The sequence below is a fragment of the Taeniopygia guttata genome, chromosome 4 (genome assembly GCF_048771995.1).
Source record: "Taeniopygia guttata chromosome 4, bTaeGut7.mat, whole genome shotgun sequence".
NCBI classification, from domain to species: domain Eukaryota; kingdom Metazoa; phylum Chordata; class Aves; order Passeriformes; family Estrildidae; genus Taeniopygia; species Taeniopygia guttata.
Window position 1 is genome coordinate 58,876,023 of NC_133028.1, and position 20,807 is coordinate 58,896,829.

At 39.9% G+C, this 20,807-nt stretch overlaps 1 protein-coding gene across 8 annotated transcripts in view; it reads right to left on the minus strand.

Moving 5' to 3' along the window:
* Positions 1-20,807, minus strand: part of NR3C2 (nuclear receptor subfamily 3 group C member 2) — a 189,402-nt gene that overhangs the window by 39,886 nt on the left and 128,709 nt on the right. For all 8 annotated transcript variants that reach the window (XM_030270212.4, XM_072927785.1, XM_072927787.1 and 5 more), the window contains 1 exon segment: positions 10,465-10,581. In XM_030270212.4, the coding sequence (XP_030126072.2) occupies positions 10,465-10,581 (117 nt within the window).

Genomic DNA, 20,807 nt, shown 5'->3' on the forward strand with positions numbered 1-20,807 from the left:
TTCAGGAAGATTCTGTTTAGATCTTAAAGGAACCTTTCTAAATTTAAAGACCTGACGTGAAAGAACAGGTTAACAAGAGACCTGTAGATACGTTCACAGTGGACAAGTCCAAAAAGAGATGAGAGACATGGCCTTCACAAGGGTACCACAGGTACTGCAATCCCACCCACCGGCACAGGAACATATGTGACAATTTTGCAAGGCTGCCCCATCGCCACCACCCCGCCCAGAAGTGCTGAAATCAGACACAATCATCAGGCCCACACTTGCCAGCTCTGACAAGAAACAGAGTGATTCCTTGGCATCACGTAAGACTTTGACTATTTTTGCAACAAGTTCACCTCACTGACTGACCATACACTGTGCTCCTTTCTTCCCAGCCATTCCTCAGCAGCTGCTATCAGGTATCCCATTTCTCCATGCCTCAACTTTCGCTTCTCAACATTCCAGTCTTTACCAAAAATGGCATCATGTTTATTTCCAACACTGGAACCAAAGATGCTTTTGAGTTCTGATCCAAATTTGTAGATTTACATATTTACTCCCTACTTTGTTATATATGTAATCATTACAATTACTACTGGATCCTCAACAGGACTCTACTGCAGACATCCTTCCAGTATAACAAGAAATCACTCTGGAAGAACACTAGTCCAAGTAATTACATGCCCACTTAATGAGAAATCTTATACTACTTTAATGAAAAATCCACGTTTTCCTCTGATTACACTTACGGCTCGAGATACTGAGCAGTGAAATACAAACACCTGCAGGGAGGTGGCACCTCACACCAGTGTTTGCACACAGCAGCTGTCTCAAAAATCTTCACATGAAAGTCCAGATCAAATCTTGTGTCTTTCGAGGTCTGACCCAAGGGTGAAGCTCAGGTTACCCACCTATCTGTCATGTGGGACAGTGATGAGCACAGCAATTAAAAAGGAAAGGCACTGGGGAGTGTTTGGGTAAGAGACAGAGGAATTAATCCTTTTTTAAGTTGAGTTTCAGGCTAAGCATTCATGATTAGACAGCAGACAAAAGTGACAAAAGAAAGACAAGATCTAAAGTGCATTTTACAGGAATATTTAGGTTGTCAGGGAAAATGTCTAACACATTTGCTTGTTTCTCAGCAATCCTCAAAGTGATAATTAAATGAAAAATAACAGTTTCATAGGGGTACTCCTCCCTGTGTGGGAACAACTTTCACCAAATGCCAATTAGTGGTTTCCTGTTAAAATCAAATCAAGCTGGTTTTGATAAAGTTTTTTAATGAGAAATGGCTAAAGTATGCAAATTTACCCCCACATATATTTCATATTAAATCCCAAAATCACATAACACAGTCTCACATCTAACACTTTGGTATATAAAGCTCTCTCTTGTACTTCTTCATTAATTTCGAAAGAAATGTATTTACTAAATATTTAAATCATCCAATAAACAAAGCCTTTAAAAAATGCTTACAAAAGTAAATTATAATGTTGATGAAAGCCAATCTTAATCAGTCCTTTTCAGATGCTCCCAAAACTAATTTTTACTGATTATTTATTCATTCTTCAAGCGTATGGTAAATTCAATAATTCTTGAGCTAAAAGTTGTCTACTAAATGCATCAGTGGTTTTGATTATTCTATTTGACACCAAATAAAGACAAGAAGTAAAATGTCAACAACAAATGCAAAGATGAGATCACCTACAACTCCAAGACACCTGTTGGAATGAAACACCAGCAGCTTGAACTGCAAGTGTTGGTAATAATTTGATTAAGAAGAAAGTTAAGGAAACTTTGGAGAACAGATCTGGACTGCAGCAGACTGAGTACTCTTGGCTGTGGTCGCTGGTTTCTGTCTTATGCCAAGCGACAATGCTCCTCCCAAGACACCCATTCCCATCCAGTCTTCTGCAAGGCGCTCCTCATCGAAGTCTTCTCTCGTGCTCTTATTTGGGTTGACACCCAATGTTCCATGTCTGCTACACGATTTATGTGCCCTCCATCTTGATCACAACATGATAAAACCCTGACAGACACTTACCATGTATAAAACTTCGTATTTATATTGAAGACAAAGGTTCTCAGCAAGTGTTTCCGAGTCCTTCAAAACCAAACTGCCACAGCACCTCTCATGACGTATCTTGAGTGCTCAGACTTCCACTCCATGCTAGACTGTTTAATTTTTGTTCTTGCTAGAGCTAAGCTTCGTAACTGCTGCCCTTCCCTCTGTGGTCTTTCTGGGTATGTCATTACCACACTCACACTTGATTTTTTTTTCCCTCCAAGCAACAAAAATTGTGAGATCCTTTGTCTCCTCCTCTGTATGACTTCCATATCCCCAGTTTTTACCAACTCATATTTCTTTCAAATGACCTTATTCCTAATAAATTGAATGCTGCTGGTCTGTCCTTCATCTTCTAGAAATTATCTACCTCACTTTCCAGAACAGCAAAGCTACCTGTGAAATATGACCAGGCTGTTTATCTTCTGCAGTCATCTTGGCCATATTTTTCACCATCTAGTTCATGATTAGTCATTAAAGAAGAAACAAGAGTATAACCCTGTTAATCTCCTGCTTCAATAAATCACCCTGAACATTAGTGAAAACACTCTGTAGGTAATATCCACCATTTTCTGGGGTAATGGCAAATCTCTACCATTACCCATTTGTATGATCTGAGAAAGCTGATGGCAGAGAACCACAAAAGCACACAAATCACCAGCCCCAGTGTGCGGGAATAAGTGTACCTGGTGGTTTAGAAACACTCCATCCAGTGCCTTCACCTTGCCTCCCCTCTTGGTTAAACACCAGCTTCTCACTGCTGTGTATTTTTAAGGCTTAAATGTGCTCAACGTTCCCTTCATGACCTGCTGGGAAATGTTCTTTCTACTGCCATTGGACTCCAAGGGCTGCTTTTTGAGCCGGGTATGCCTGCCACACCTCACACTTATTTTAGCAAAACACAGATACTAAAACTGGAAAGCCATGCACTTGGGAATTGGTGAGGACAAAAAAGAGAAGAAGAAATAAAATTAATAACAAAAACAACAATTCAGCATTGTGAGCCCACCCTACTGTGGCCAAGGTTGTTGCAAGCATGGCAAGTTAAATCTTCATGCTTTCTTATTTAGGTGGAAATTCTCTGAAGCAACAGCTTGGTGAAAAGGACAAGTTCCTCCTGCTCCTACAGCTTCTCTCATGATGGGGAAGTGAATAATGGAAACACATCATCACAAACCACAGGGGCAGGTTTCTAAAGGGTTCTGGTGACAACCAGCAGCTCTGGAAAAAGAGGAAGAGGAGAGACAGGCAGGTTTTCACAGCAAAGACTATGCTTTTACTGTGAGGAAGAGTAAAAATTATATGGACTTACAGCACTGTGGAAGGAAGCTGTAATAATAATATAACTGTGGAAGTGATAATTTAGTGATTCAGGAAAAAACAAAACATTACCAAGAGCTGCATGTAACAACTTTGAGAAATGCTGAAAATCTTCCTCACAGAAAACTGTGACCACCCATCCTTTGTTTTGAACCAAAGCAAGGCAGCATATACAGAATATGAATCTCTGGAGAAAGAGCAGGCTCTGAGCCAAAATCAGACAGCACCCCCAGAGCCTGCATGCACAGCACCACTGTGGAACACCAGGCAGGCTGGAACACACACTCCCAGCAGGAGGCCAGCAGGGATGCAGCTCCTTTGCAAGGCTGGCAGTCAGGGGTGCTGTGCCTTGAATGGTACAGTGGAGAGTCCAAAAGATAGAATGGGAAGTCTGGAGTCCAGCAGCCCCATACCAAAAGCCTGAAAGGCTGTTCCTGGAGGAAAGACAAATGTTGCTTGCAGCTGGGCACTTGCAGAAGGGAGAGCTGGAACCAGAAAAATGTGAAAAAACAAAGCATGAACCTGATTAGGAGTTTGATCAGGCTCTACTGGATGTGAAGTGTGGGCTCTTGGACCACTGCAGTGCATCTTCTCCAGCTGCCTCTGCACACAGAATAAAATCATCAGCAAAATGCCAAGTACAAGGACACACTTTCAATATTGCTTTTAATTGATGCCCAAGAGGTTACTCTGACATTACCAGTCCTCTTCAAAATTCTGCATTTTTAACTGTCATTCACAAATAATTTATTAATAGTTGTAGCATGTGACTGCTCTCATAGTTATCTACAACATTCAAGAACCACAGAATCATTTAGGTTGGAAAAGACCTTTGAAATCATTGAGTCCAACCATTAACCCAACACTGCCAAGTCCACCACTAAACCATGTCTCTAAGCACCAGATCTACATGATTTCTGAAGGAAAACATCCTTCCCTGGGCAGCCTCTTCCGATGCTTGACAGCCCTTTCAGTGGAGAAACTTTTCCTAACATCCAATCTAAACATTCCATTCATGAGGATTATTCAAGCTGGGAAGCTAGAGGGTCACACCAAGAGCAGGGCAAGAGCACAACACATGGAGTAAGATGGACACAAAAGCAGGAAAAGGTAACTGCTGAACAAATTGGCTCCTACAACATCTTCAATGGCAGGTTTATAAACAATAGGCAAATTATCTATTACTTATTATTATCTATTACTTATTTATTACTTACTTAAATATTATTTATTTGTTTTTTACTTATTACTTAAATAGCATTGTTTATTACTTAAAGGTCTTTTCCAACCTGCTGGTGTTTTTAAAGGTCTGTTGAAAGAACTGGTAATAAACCAGCTGAATGTTCAAGCTAAAAAATTATTGACTGGATTCCTCAGAAGAAAATGCTACATAATAAATGCAAATAAAAATGCATTAAAGTTAATGGCATTTCAAAACACTTTGCAGTTAAAGTTTAAATGAAAAATAATATTTAACCATATGTATACCTTAAATTGCTTGTGCCTTACACAAAGGGGTTTATTTTCCTTTAAAATTTATGAGATCATGGTTAGTAGAAAATTCTAAAGAAAAACAAGAGGACATACTTTTGCTGTATTTATGTTTTCCCCAGTTTTTCAGATTTTTTTCTCTTTCTTTTTTTCTCAAAAAGATAGGAACAATGACAATATAAACCACATAAGCTCCAGTAACCAAAAATAATAGTGCAATTTAAAACTATTAATATAAGTTCTTAAACAGAAAACAGATAGCTGGGCAAAAAGGTGAAGCACTATATCTTATTACTGGTTATCTTAATTAACCTATTTTTCAGATTATGGAAATATTTCAATGTATAAAATTAAGGGTATCTGCCAGTAAAGGCTACAAATCACACCCAGCATCTTGTGCACAAAGTGTCTTACATATGTAAATGTATGCGGACACAAGACTCGGATTTCACAGGCAGCCTCTGCAGACAGAATGATGAACTGTGTAATTTGCAAGGTGAAATCTATTTTATGTCCCTTCTAGATCCAAAGGGTCTTTGAGCAAGCTGCTCCTCACTGCTATGGGATACCAGTGCCGGGAAGTCTTGGCAGTGTTTCACAGGGGAGCTGAGGCAGGGACGGATTCCAGCCCTCCATGGTGCTGGTCTTCCCAAACACTTTTGTCCCCTCTGCACGTATGGCACATCCCATGGCAGAAGAGGAAGCTTCTCTGAACATGCAGAATGGGGAGGGATGCCTGATCATAACATACGAGGTGCTTGGATCAACCTGCCCAGGAAAGGGGAGTGGCGGTTGCCTCAAGTGACAGCACATAAAACATTCCCATTCTCCAGGCTTCAGCATATGGGAGTGACACCGGGAGAATCTGTGCCCCCCTGGTGGCAATGCAGGACACATCCCAGGGGCTGCTGCCTTACAGGATGCAGCTGGTGGTGGCGTAAGACCCCATGCCAAGGTGTGGGACAGGGGCTCTCACTGTGACATGCCCCAGTGCCCCCACGGGGACAGACACAACTGAGGAACAGCAGCACGAGGTGGGAGCCAAATGAAAACATCTCCTGTGATAGCAAGAGCCTCGCCAAATCCAATCACAGCGTATGCTGGAAGAAACTTCCCAAATCCATGAAGTCGTTCTGGTGCGTAATTAACAGAAAATTAATTACAGAATCTTGAAAAGAGCATAAACCAAAAATGGGCCAGCATACCTTCATAGTGCAGTTGCTCACTCTGAATCTATTCCAACAATTAAGCCTAGCATATGTCACTGGAGTTTAAAAAAAAAAAAAAAAACCAAAAAAAAAACCAAAATATGATTCCCAAAAAAGTTTTGGAGTCCTACTTGCCAAACAGGACTGTCTGCAGAGCACACATATACCTTCTAGAAATGAGAAAGATGATTTAATGTGATACATGGCAACTTCAGCTTTGCAGAAATTACAGGTTGCAGATGCTTCTTATAAAATCAAAACAAATATCAAGACAATAACATAATTAGGTAAATTATTTGCTGACTTATTAATAATTTTCTAAAGATTATTAAAGGATATAAAAGCTTAGAAAATGCTCAATTTTTTCAACAAACAAAACGAGGAGGTAAATAATAAAACTGCCAAATTATTTTGGCTGAGCAGTCACAAAAAGGTGCATTTTGTATCACTGAATTACACATATTTTTTACAAGGTGCCTAATCATGGCATGTTGCCACCAGTCAAAATAATTTTTTTTAATTTAGAAAAAAAATTAACATGCTGGAAAGTAGAAGTTATGCCATCAAAACAAAACTGAAAGACTGACAGAGTACAAAGGCACTCTATTTTACTCTTTAAAAAATATTGAGAAATAATATTACCATAAGAGAAAAAATCCCTAAGAAAGAAGATCAGTAGATTAATCAGAGATTGTGCAAAAATGTGCAGCAGGAAACATGGAACACGATTTCTCATTTCTAGTTTTCCATTATAGAGATTAGTATCTTCAATAAGAGCAGGAAGACAATCTCAAACTGTGAAATTACAAAATTTGCTTCATAACCCCCCCCCCCCATTTCAGTAAGTGGGAGGAGCTGCATGGGGGCAGCCTGGGGTCCTTCACTCCCATCTGTACATGGGGAGGGTGGCAGAGTCAAGCTCCTTTCCAGCTCATGGGAGACACGACCTTGTTCCCTAATGCTACATTTCTTCTAGATCAACTGGAGGTTTGGTGCTTTGGTTTTTATCCTTTAAATGAGGGGATAAAACATCATAGTTATTTACAAGTAGAAAATAAACGCCCTTGGTTTCAGCAACTTGCAGATATTTTCCAGCCCTGAGCTATGCTGATGACCACTTTGCATATCATCTTACTCTATTTCCCATGAACCAAGCCCATCAGCACCTCTGATATAATTTCGGATTTGTTTTTACATTTGCTTATTTTTGGAGGGTAAGAGCTGAACTTAGCCCTACTCCACCAAGAGCACAGTACAGTGCAGTGTGACACAGCTACAGAGAGTACTCTGCTGCAAAGAGAACTTTAAACTAAGTTGCATTTATAAATTCATTTTTCCCCAGCTCCTTACTGTTTATACTACCTAATAACATACTTGCCCATTTTGCCCTTAAGTCCAAGCTAGAAACAGGTAAAAGCCCATTTTTACTGGAGTAATGTGTATGCTTGGCAAAACCAGACTGACCACATGAAACTACAACCCACAATGTATATTCATAACATGACCTTATTCTTTCTCTTCAAGCTAAATATGAAAAAAATGTTTAGTACCAAACCTTGGCATTTTATATGAAAATCACAGTTTTCAAATATGAATTAATATTTATTTTTGTAATTTACACCTCCATTTTTTATTATGATCTCCAACATATGAGAAATGCCCTGCAACACCACACGGAAGTGCCCAAAATTGAGATGCTGTGTCACTCCTCTGTAGATGCCCAGTGCAGAGCTCACCACTGGAGACATGGCCTAAGCAGAGAAAAATCCTTAAACTCCCAGCATTTTCTGCCAGAGCTGGGCTGGCTCAAAGGCTGGAAGGTCCAGCAGCATGATTTGGGAGCCCTTGAGCATCTCTAAACAGTGATGCTGCCTCAGGGCTGAAGGTGCTTTACCTCTCTCCGGCAGCCCTCCCCCCTCCCTCCAGCTTGCACTTTCCCTCTTCGACCAAGCAGAAAGCACTGCAAAGCATGGAAATCCAAAACTGTTCCTCTGCCATCTCACTCATGGCAGTGACGAAAAGACCTCCTTTATCACATGTTAGTTCCTTTATGTAGTGTAAAGGGATCAAATTAGGAGTGAGAATTTCACCTGAAGTTTCTTTCTGAGATGTAAATCAGTGAAACAGCTAAACTCCAAATCTCCAATGCGTGCAAACTGTACACTGCAGAGGCAGACTTGGCCTTCCAGGTCAAAGAGTCACAGACATTAAAGCTGGGAAGAGACCTCTAAGAACATCGAGTCCAACTGCTAACCCAGCACTATCAAGCCCACCACTAAGCCTCGTCCCCAGGTGCCACACCAGCATGGTTTTTGAACACTTCCGGGGATGGTAATTCCACACTGGCCAGCCCAGTGTCTGACCAACTTTTCAGTGAAGATATTTCTCCTAAAATCTGATCTAAACCTCACTTGGCACAACGTAAGGCCATTTTCTTTCATCCTGTAGCTTGTTTCATGTAAGGAGAGACCAACTGATCACCGTATTGCTACACCCTCCTTTCAAGCAGTTGTAGAGAGTGATTAGGCCTCCCCTGAGCCTTCTTTTCTAAGGAGCTAAAAAACCCCAGCTCCCTCAGCCACCCCTCAGCAGACCTGTGCTCCAGATCCTTCACCACGTTCACTGCCCTTCTCTGGACTCGCTCTAGCACCTAAATGTCTTTCTTGTAGTGAGGAACCCAAAGCTGCAATAAACACAGGTCACAAATGATGATTTCCAGCAATCTACCAAGTTCCAACAAGAGAAGATTTTTCAATGCATTTCTAATTTGCAGCATTCCAGTCAATATTTTAAAAAAATATTTAAAAACAGGAAAAAAAAAAAAAAGTAAGCATCCCCCTCTAGCAAAGTTTCTCTCCTGTCTTGCTTTTCTGCAGAGGACATCATGTGAACACGTCCTTTGAAACCCACCTGGACATCATAGGGATGAACTCATGATGTTGCAGATGAAGTGTCCCCTGCTGCCATTTCCTGAGGTTCTCAAGCCCTGGGTTTTGCTGGAGCTCCACTGGCACTGCACAGGGCACATCCAGGAGGGATGCCCTACATCAGCTGCCAGCAGGATGCAGCAACATTCCCAGCAGGGCAGAGAGCTGACTTCCCTGCCCCACAATGATTTTCAGCACTAGTTTTCTGGGATGAAGGAGCTGCTACCATGGAGCTCCTGCTTCATCAAAGGCATTTTGTTTCCCTTGCCAGGTTGAACAGTGCAGATCAAAACCAAGGGAAAGCTGTCACCTCCCCACAATGTGTCCCTGTTTTCCCTTGGGAAAAGGAAATAAGGGACCTAGGGTGCAGTGTAGTGTCTCAATTAGGAAGGGGGTTGAAAGAGAGCCTAACCAGGCTACTCTCTCTGAAAAAGTAAGGTGAGGCTTGTTTGAGTATTTCTGCCAGGAGACAACACAGAAGAAAGAGGTCTGGGAGGTAGAAAAAGGCAGCAGGCAGGAACCGGGATTTTGCACATAACCTATGAAAGACAAAGCAGCTCAATCTGTAGAACTAAACTCAGCTGCCAGGAGAATAGGTCCAGGAGGACAAAATGTGAATTTTGAGATAGGGAGGAATTAATGTGACCATGTTGTTATTTTCTGTACAGTGAAAACACTCTAAGGGAAGGGTAACTCTGTACATCAGGGAAAGGACCTGCAGCAGTATCCAAACCCCTGTTCACAGACAACATCATAAACACAGGAGTGGTGGAAAAAAGGCATTTGAAATAGCATTTGCTCAAACGATGGATTGAGACAGGAAATCCACTGAAGCACAGACAGAAACACATAGTCATTACCAAAAAAAGATTAAAACAACATAGAAAAACCTCTTATACATTTTGTTATTATACTGTTTTCAGTATGCTTTTGATAATTAGTAAGAAAACATTTTTCCTTGTTGTTCTTTGTATACAAAAAATGCAGTAACATAATCAAAATTATTGCACATCCTTACAGTCACAGAAAAAAAAAATCAATAAATAAGCACCAAAGAAGTTGAGAGGTTTCACTATGTGTGAATTTGCTTTCATGATGTCATGATGGTGGTAACACATTTTTCAGTATTCAGAAGAATGCTCATCATTAAAAAAAAAAAAACAAACCCAAAAAAATCCCCCAAAAAAACATGCAATAGTTGAAACCTTAACATTTTTAGCTTATGGTATTCTACTAAAATTACTGTAATCATAAAACACCCACTTTTCTTTTTTCTGTGCCATAAAATATGCACCTCCAAACCCCAACTGAGAATGACAATAGTTTATCAGTTATTAAGCACTTCTTCAGGGTAATCCCACCTTAAAACTTCTGCGATTATGCAGCTGCCAGACCTATAAAAAGCTGCACATTACCAATGCTTTCACCTAATCAAATTAAGAGTCCAAACTATTAATACTCTGCTTACCTCCTAAATTCATTCCAGCTTGCAGACATTTCTGTAATCGACAGGCTGGGCAGTTCTTCCTCCGAATCTTATCAATTATACAGTCATTCCTTCCCGCACACAGGTAATTGTGCTGGCCTGAATGAACCAAAAATAAAATGCATTATTAGAGGCTCTATTTACATAATTGAAATTTGTTCTTCTCTGCTGTTTTGCACTCCTTTTGAGAGTCTTATTACTGAAGATGCTTCAAATTCCATTCTTTACCCTTTCCAAATGATCTTGGTGAGTTGTCATGGATGTGTATTATGAGCATCTCTTCTTTTTAATTTGGGAAGGAGTTTTGGTGTCACTCTCAAGAGAGATCTCATTACCTTTTTTTTCCTAAACAGGACTGGAATTTTTCTTCTAGTGAAAAACAAACAATGGGTTTGAGATTTTTCAGATCTTCTTAGGTGTGCTGTATCACAGAGCAGCCCAACAGCTCTAAGTTTGAGTACCTTTTCATGCTCAAGAAGTTCAGGATGTAAAGCAGAAATACACAGCAGAGGTTAACTTTCTCCATATACTCCACTCTTTTCAAGCAGGCTTAAATCACAACTATATTATTTAATTTCTGTAAATCCCCACAGAAGCACTCCTGAAGAGACAGCAGGTATTTAATACAGAAGGGAACTACATGGCAACCAGGGAAACAGGCTGGCATTTGAGAACTTGGACCCAAAAGGCATTTTGCTCCATGGGAGGAACACAGGTGGAGCAAATCAATGCAGTGTCTCACGCAAGGGCACTCCCATGTGACCTTTTCAAAGCCTGGTGCTTGAATTTGATATGGAAGAATAAAGAAAGCTGCAAGGTTGGTGTAGTGTGGCAGCAGAAGCAAGAGGAGATTGTTTTGGCTGCCTTGATCCATGGGGATCTGGGGTGGCCAGAACAAATGTGCAGAAACCCAAGAGATGTGCAAATAAATTTGAAGCCAACGACCAAAGCAAATAGCAGCTGTAGGAGAGGAGGGGAAGCCCTGGCAGAAGTCAGGAGCAGAGCTGCCCTGGGACAGGCAGGGGCTGACATGCAGGGAACAAAGATGCACATCCACAAGGGGACAGAGCTGATATAGGACAGAAGGCACAAAATATGTCTGGCAAGCTACTTTCCACAATACTCATATGCTTCCTCGGGAAAGATAAAGAGAATATTCATGGAGCACAGGAGATCTGGCTTCTGCACTGGGCTCTTTCAGGAATTTGCCTTAAAACTTCAGCTAAGTAATTTTCTATCTCCGTACGTGTCCTCCTTTCAGCCTTAAAATGTTATCTAGACAGTGAACTGAAACTTGGGATGTTTCTCGAATCTCTTCTGAGCATTTCACACAAAGAAAAACAATCTCATTTGAGTGAATGAACTCTTAGAGTAGTATAACAAAGGTATCATCATTTAGATAATGCTTTAGATGTTTAAACAACAAGCAGATGGACCAATAAGGGTTTTATTGAGGGACTTAACCTAGCACTGTGACACAGATGAAAAAGAACAAAACTTCAGCAAAATAATTCAAGAATTAGTTACATAAGGCATAAAATCAAGTTGTACAATGTAGAGCACCAGGATCTATCAGCAATTTTCTTGTTTAGCAGGCCTTTAAGCAGGCCTGCTAAACAAGAAAATTGGTAAGGTTCTCAGCTGATCACAAAATGAAAACCTGGGTATCACACAATGTTTACTTTGTGATGTGATCACAACAGACACAAAAGAGAAGAGTCACTTTAATTCCTCATTGTATTTTTGCTCTGAACTGACTTGAGCACAACCCCTAAAGAACCACCATGCAGACAGCACAAAGTAACATAAAAGGAAAAAACAAAAGCATTTAAAATTATGATATACAGCATAAAGATGGTTTATAGTTCTTAAAAATACTGGCATATAATCCTTTTTTTTTTTGCAGGGAGAAGGGAAAAATGGTTATTTTCTGCCAGGAATGCAGGTGCACTTGCTCAGTACTCGTACAATGTCCTTTGTACATCAGACTACTGCAATACCATTTTTAGGCTTCCACAGGCGGGTGTAGGCTATTAATAAGACAAGTCAGCTCCAACACTGCAAAATGAACCCCTTTGCAGAACTACCCTGAAGGCAGTTTGTGCTAAAAAAATGTGTATCTGTTAAGTCAAGATTTTTCATTACCACTTTAAAAACCTAATGGGTTTAATACAAAGTTCCCCTTTATGCACTCCAGGATAATTACTTAGGTTGCATTTTTAAATGTTTTGGCAATGTTTGATTCCAACACTGTCACAATGGGACTTCCTAAGAAATATTTCCACAACAGCAGAATATTCCATAAATCACCCGTCAAATTCTTTCAGCAGCCTGCAATTGTTGCTTTGTGACCTATCTACTCTAGATCAAATATTTTCAGAAAACGCAGCTTAGTAAATGTTCATCAGTTTTTGAATCATGCATCTCTGAGTAGTAATGTATGGTACAAAATCTATAACTAGCTTTTCTAGTGAGCAAAGCAAACAGCAAATCTTCACAATTTTTCAAATTTCTAGAAATTCCTTAAAAACCACAGCCATCATAAAGTTTACATTAATGGAAGCAACTTGAAAACCCTTTAGAAAAACACAATAGATCAACTCTACGTAGAGTACAGCTGAAAAATAATGAAAATAATGTTTCAGTTAACATCTATAATGAATAAGCAAAAAAGGATTCAGTCTTCCATGCAATCAAATATAGTTCATTTCAAATAAAACGATTTTTTTAAAGTAAGTCAGCAAAGACACCCATAATGAATAAGTATATCCTATCTGTGGCTCACTAGGGCCTCTCAGCTTCAGAATCAAACCAAAACCTGAAATATCTGAAATTGATGCAGTGCTCTCAGGACCTCCAGGGCTTTTCAGGACCTCAACGAGGTGGTGGAGGCTGTCCTGAAGAGAGGCTGATGTTTTTGTGCTGTGAGAGCTTCAACTCTTGAAAGACATGCATTGATCTGCCTTGTGCAGTTTGTGTTTAGCTTAATCCAGCTGTTCTTTTTATCCCGTTCAATCACCCACAAGTGGGCTGGAAAGGGACAGAGCAGATATTGAATTCTCATCTCCCATGTGCTAAATGCATTAAGATGAAAGTAATCTTTACTTATGCCATCATTAAAGGTACTTAAAGCAGCTAATTCCTGTTCCATCTGAAATACAAAGATACCAAAGATGTGAGGAAAATTTTCTTGTTCTAAATTAATAACGAATAGGTTACACATTAAGAAAGTGAGATCTTTTCTCTTAACAGTAGAGCTAGAGGAATATTGACATTTGCATTTTCCAGGTTATTGTGCCACCACATACCACAGGATGACACAATCAAATGTACACACTAAAAATATTTGAATGTTTCCAACCCTCTCACCTCCAAAGATTCAATAATTTCCTGCTTTTATAGGCTTGCAAAAGAAAACAAAAAGGAAGTATTCATGAAATCCAGTCTTCCCTCTTACTGAGTTTCCCTGAATAAGCAAAATTCAGCAGTAAAGAAGGGGAGGAGAAAAAGCTGTTCTTATTTGGCCTAGGAATTACTGCCAAAATAAGGCTACAGCAGAAGTTGTGCCTTTCCTCATTTTTAAAACTCCAGTACACCGAGGCACCAGTCCCCACAATTGACTTGCTAAGACGAACTTATGTGTGTGTGCAGAGCACTGCTGCACTCCAAGGGCTGCCATGCTTCCCAACAGGTAAGGCTGCAAAAGGAAAAATATTTAGATATTTCTTGACAGTATTATTTCTGTTCCTGTCTAGGGTAAAATGAGAAAATCACAGAAATTTCTGAAACATTCCACATGTTTTATTTTCCTCCTAAAACAAAATTTTCTTTCCCCTCCAGTTTTTTGAAGTCCAAGTCAGGAACTGCAAGTCATTAATAAGTACTCCACATTTTTGTTCTCTTGTTAAAATAGCAGCTACTATGATCAAATGTTAAATTTTCTAAAGAGAAAAGCATAGTGCTGGAAGAAGACCCAAAGACTGTTTAATTCAAGCCCACTCATGGAAGCATGATAGGACTAGCTTAACAGTCCAGGCAGGTTTTTAGTTTTCTTTCTATTTGTATTAAAATCTCCTGAGGAAAGGTATTCTGCAACTTCCCTACAACCTACAAGTCCTGTGTAATTAGACTAGTGATTAGCCCCCCCTGAAAGTCATGTTGTTTCCCTTTACATTTCCCCCAAATGGGAATATTTTGGGACAGGAAGAGATATTCATTCTCCCCCCATAGACATTCAGAGTAACAGCTCACCACCTTCTTACAACAATCTCCTGCCTATCAAAAGATTTATGTTCCCCATCTCTTGGCTGGGCTAAACAAATCCAGTTCTCTCAATCTCTCCTTGCAGGTCATGTTTCCTGAATCTGTCGTCAATTCTTCCTATTCTCCTCCAGCCTCTTTCCTAAAACAGGGCACATTTTTCTTGCTGAGTTTCACCATCACTAAGGCCAATAAAATGGTTATTTCCTGCATCTTGCACACACAGCAGCCCTGCTAATGCAATCCTGGACCAGAGCTGGCTTTTGGCAATGGCATTAGGTTGTTGACTCATGCTCACTTGTGTGTCACTAACGACCAGCTCCTCTCCTGGGGCACAGCTGCCTTCTACATGTTCTTTCCTCCTCTTACCTGGGCAGGCAGTTATCTTTATTCCTCTTCTAGATCCACACACATTCACTGAGAAAGACAAAGTCCAAATTCTACTCAGGGTCCAATATCTGAAACAGGAATTTGTCTTGGGTCCCAAGACTGAGGAAGCCTCACAAAGGGGCACCAAAGTGAGAAAACAGGAGCAGCAGCTGAGGACCAAATGAAGCAGAAGTAGCTTGAAAAAACTCAGCTTTTAAAATAATGTCTCACTAAGGCACATCAAAATGCATATAAATGTCCCAATTTCCCTTCTTCCTCCACAATGAGAATTAATACTTTGACTCAGAAAATTGCAGGCAGAGTTGTCTTCTCCCTGCAGGCAGCCAGAAAGCCAAGCCTTCTTCCAGGCTTTGAGGAGAGAGGAGCTGGAAGCCACCTCCAGCCCTGCCTTGCAGATCTGCATGTTAAGAGCTAGGATCCCTTTTGCAGCTTCTGGGCTGGAATAAGTGCTTAGTTTCTGGAATAATTCCCAACTGGGAAGATTATCTCCCCAGCAGAGATATATATGAAAGCCTTATGGACTAAATAACATTTATTTCTTAACACTATCCTTTCCCTTTACCCACCAGTCTGTCAGACTGCACAAGCTCAGCCTGTGCATCCCTTCCAACCTGAGCCACAGACTTGCCCTGCTGAAGACAAAGCAAACATGCTGCAGAAAATCATCAGGATTTTCTAAAGGATGTCTCTCATCTCAGGAATATCAGGTCAGCAAACAGAACTTAACACCAGGCTTTTCTGCTTTCTGGTATAGCCCTAATGAAGGGCTTTGCCTCCTACAGCAAGGAATGGCAAAATGTGCACATCCTAACCTGTCATTTGTGCTCACTGAGCTATGTGATGTGTTCCTTTAAACCAGCTCTGAAACCCTCCTAGGTTTTGTCTCCGTGTCCGTATAAGCTCCTTCAATTACTAAAAATGAACTATTTCTACCTTTTGACAGCCAGTATACAAATAAAATTGCTGCCAAGACTTGGCACAATGGTTTTCCACATCCAGAAAAGGATTTCCTGTTTGACAGGAGTCGTATCGCAGTATCAAGGGACAAACTGCATATACCTGAGGTTTTCACTTCACCATCTGCAGCAGGTACTCTCAAATAGATCAATATGATAAGTCTGATGATGAATCTCTTTACGAGTTTCAGTTTTCACAAAGTCCCTATTTCTTGCAATAAATAAAAAACCTGCTAGTCAACAGAAATGAGCACTGCATTTTCATTTCAAATGTCCATTTGTTACACAGTTGAGGGTGCTTTTTTGTTTTGGGTTGGGTTTTTTTTTTTTTTTAAGCAGTTGACAACTGCCCAGCAACAGCAGCCTATGTTTGCAGTCACTATTTTAGGCTACATCACATGTCAATTACATAACCTTGTTTTACTGCTCTTGAACTGGTTCGAACAACCTGGGAAAAAGATTATGGCAGTCCCTCCCAGCTGGCCATCCATCCACACACTCGGGCAGGACCTGCCCCCCCAGCACAGCTACAGTGCCTCTCTCCAGGGCTAGTTACTCATTGCCAGACCCACCTGAGACACTGGATAATTAACTTCCTCAGCTCTGTTTAAACCAGTCCAGTCTGACCACGGTAAACTAATAAACTTGATTCCTCATGCTGAGATTTATGTGTAGCAGAATAAGCTTATAGATGCCACAGCCATGGTACAGGACTCAGATATGAATATTGCCCCTTCATTTTACATAGAGAACACTCTGGTTTTGCATTTTAGATATTGAATCTCAGGGCTTCCCAAAATTCAGGGTTTATCTTCCTTATTACTCCACAGCCCCTATCGTTCCCAGACAACATGCTTTTCATCAGCTGCAGACGAAGCCAGTATCTGACAAGATGACAATATTGGTTTATTATTAACATTATTACAGCACGTTAATAGCATAGGTATAAACTAAATCCTTACCTGAAACAAGAATTTAGAGTTTTCCCTCCTTTATAATAAATTGGAGGCTTAATTAAAATTTGTTTTGACTTTGGCAAAATATTCATCACATCTGGGATCTTTCCTGCCTGCTTCTCATTCTAAATTACCTTCTGCTACTTCTAGGTCCCAAGACATCTTTCACTTTCTCTACCCTTTTATATTACTGGATTCTTTTTTATCTCCCATTTTAATGATATTTTTCTAAAGTCCCCTTCTTTCTACTCTCCCCTCCTTTTTCTTTCCTTCAATAAAATTTGTTTTCCAACCATTTTTTTTTCTTACTTTCATCCTCAAGATTTTTACCCCTTTCCTGTTCTGCAACTCTTTCTTCAGTCTTCTCATTTACCTTCTAAATGAATTATTTACTCTGTTCAGCCAATAAATGTGATTTCACAGGGCACATTTACACTGCAGTTAAAGGTATGGCTACATCTGATTGAATATACTGAAGGGAAGTATATTAAAATTACTGATGGCAGGGGATAAAAACCAAGTCTCAACAGCACCATTTCCTGCAGGGTCCACAAAACCCAGCACGGGCACACCCACTGGTGCTCACAGATGAGCTACCAGAGCTTCCTCCAACAGTAACCACACATAGAAAGCTGATTCCCCTTTTTTTTCTGGAAGGGGAGCAAGGAGGGTTGTGTCTCCAGATGCTGGAGACATATATGCAAAAATGCAAAACTTTTATAAAGAATGCAAACTTTATATGCAAAACTTTTTGAGTTGTCATTTACACACTCCCTACACACACACATAAGAACACAGACTCCAATGCTCTGCCAGTCTTAACATGGATACTGTCTTCTGCTCCTTCACATTCTCTGGAGGATTGCTTTCACACTGGGCTGAGAGCAGGCTAACAACAATTGGAATGGTCTGGTGACCCTGGCAAAGGAGATGCAAAGTTATAAAAATGATTCTCACTCACTATTTTAAGCCGACTGAAAGGGCACCAATGAGAGGGATCAAGGAGAGAGGAAATTTGGCAAGGGAGCATGGGATGTAGCCCAAAAGAGGCTACTGTTTTCTGCAGGAGAAACCATCCAGCAGGGATGAAACCTGCTAGTGACAGCGAGACGAGCAAGCCCAAAAATATTTGTGAGCGCCTCACATTTAAGGTCCACGTGCATATTTTCTTATGCCACGTTTAAAAATACACTGCAGAATTTTGAAAGCCCTCCATGCCTGTGTGTGGTGCTCCAGCCATCCTGTTATTCAGACAGGCCGAGCCACCAATACAATATATGCCCCAAACTGGTGCTGAGATCATCCCCAGGACCATCTTTCAGTTCAGCTTGCTGGAAACCTGAATACAGGCCACATGTCAGACTACAAGATAATTCCCTTTCCATGTGGTCAAAGAGATGCTGCATGATGTTAGCACAAAAGAGCAATAGGAAAAACCTGATCTTTGCAAAGCATTTCTGATTCGGTGAAATCACACAGCACTGGAAATCTCTTTTGGATGAAAACCAAGGAAAAATATCCACAAATACAAAAAAAAAAAAAATCTGTTATTGAGTGAAATAATTTTGTTTCTGTTTTGAAACTAGTTCTCAGCTCAATTACTTTTGATTTTAGATTATAATGGATACAGTGATACAGAGAGTAGAATTAGAGCTTTAGAGGATGTTTTGACAAAATCACACATCTAATACTTTACAGCATTTTCTCTCGCAGAGAGTTTCCAAATTTTCAGTTTGATTTAAATTTTAACTGAATATTTTTGAAGTCTCTAGATGCTGCTATCTGCAGAGGCAGATTTACAAGAGATCATGTTGCATGCATGATGGCTAATACTGCTTTCCCATGCTACAAATCTGATAAGGCATTCTTGACATACTACAAATTTCAAGGCACTTTAATGGAAAATCTCAACATACAAAAAATGGTCTAAAAGGTCTCAAAAGACTTTTTTAAGTAAGTGTTATGCAAAAATCTTAAATTGTAACTGAAATGCCCTTCCATTTTTTGCTGACATAAAGTGGTCAGCTGATCTGCTACACTGACACACAATGTAGTATCCTGCTCTACAAATAGCTCACTGTTTCAACTGGATTTCAGGAAGCACTCAGTGTAAAATAAGATTTGTGTGAAATATCAAGTTCATTTAAGGGAATGTTTGAGAGTGAGGTGTGGGGGGAGCATTCTGGAATATGGAGCACTAGTTGCTAATGTAAGGATTTCTGAATGACTCTGTGGCTCCCTGAGCCACGATCCTTCAGTGAACACTGTACTGAAAGTATTCACCTCTACAAAATATTTTTATTCGCAGGTGTACCTGAAGCCTGTTACATTTTATTTATTTATTCCTCCAAACTTCTGTGTCTGCCCCATCATCCTGTTGATATATTAATGTAGGAAATTTTCTTTGCAGTAATAACCAAGAGATAACTTCTCATAACACAAACAGAAAAATTAAGATGCACAGCATTAATTCTGTGTGCACCTCCATTTTAAAATCTGCAATTCTAGGCTGACTCCTTCAATAAGATGCATGCTACTTATAAAAGATATTATAGAAAAACAGGCTGTTTGTTTCACAAAGTTAAACTTTCCCCAACTCTTGATCTCAGTGAAAACGTTCTGTTAATTTTTCTGTTTTTAAAACTAGCTGCCCTTTGGTTTTTGCAAACATTTTGATGTTCAAGTCTGCTGTGTTCTTGCATTTAGCATGCTCAGCAGATCACAAATTTTATTCTGTGTGAATGACACATTATCTTCAAAGCATATTTTTCTCTTGCATTTTTCATGTACAGTTTACTACAGCTCAGCCTGGAAATATGCTACATTTATAATAATGAATATTATTATGTATTATAACAACAATTTAAAATATTGGCAGCACATACGTTGACAAATATTTTCCAGTAGAACCCTGGTCATTAATAATTTTCTTTTAAAGGCTGCAAGCAATACCATCACAAGAGAGCCTTTTAGCACAGTCTCTTGAGAGCCCAAGCACAGAAATGTTGACTAAAGTAATATCAGATACCCACCAAAGTGAACTTCAAAATTCTCTGCATTTGTTTGCTGACTTTTTGAGAAGGAGTCTGTTTTACCCTTTGAACTATGTACTTGTCTCACTATTTATTTTCTTCTTTTTCTCTCTCCATTTCTTTATTTTTATCAGGAACCTCAGCTCTGTCACCCAGATAAATGTGAAGAAAGATCTGAAAATTATAATGAAATTTCACGTTATGTTTACTGTTAAAATACTATCACAACGTACAACAAAAAGCATAAACTCAGTAGCAAAACACCAATTACAGTCACTATTTCCATCTTTAATTGGATGAGCAGCTCTTTCCAAGTACCATTCCCCAAAGCAGGTGTAGAATTTCTAGGTTGCTGAGCCACAGGTCTCAGTCCCCTCCAACCCTTGCTCCAAAAACCTCTGAACAGGACCTGAAAACAAACTTTTCACCCTTTGCTTACTCATTCAACCTCAAGAGGCTGAGCAAAGCATCACACAGCAGCAGAAACACTGATGAACCAAAGCTTTGCCTAATCACCCCAAATTTTACTGGAGGTCATCTCACAAGTAAAACCCCAATAGTCCCCCTCACCCAGGCATGCTGGGTCTGACACCTCAACTGTAGCACAAGAATGAGCTCTAAGAGATAAAAAGAGAGATAAATAAATCTGCTATGGTGACAGCCACCACACTGGGCACTGGATCCATACCCTCATTTCTGCACTTTTTCCATAGGAATTGCAATTTGCCTTG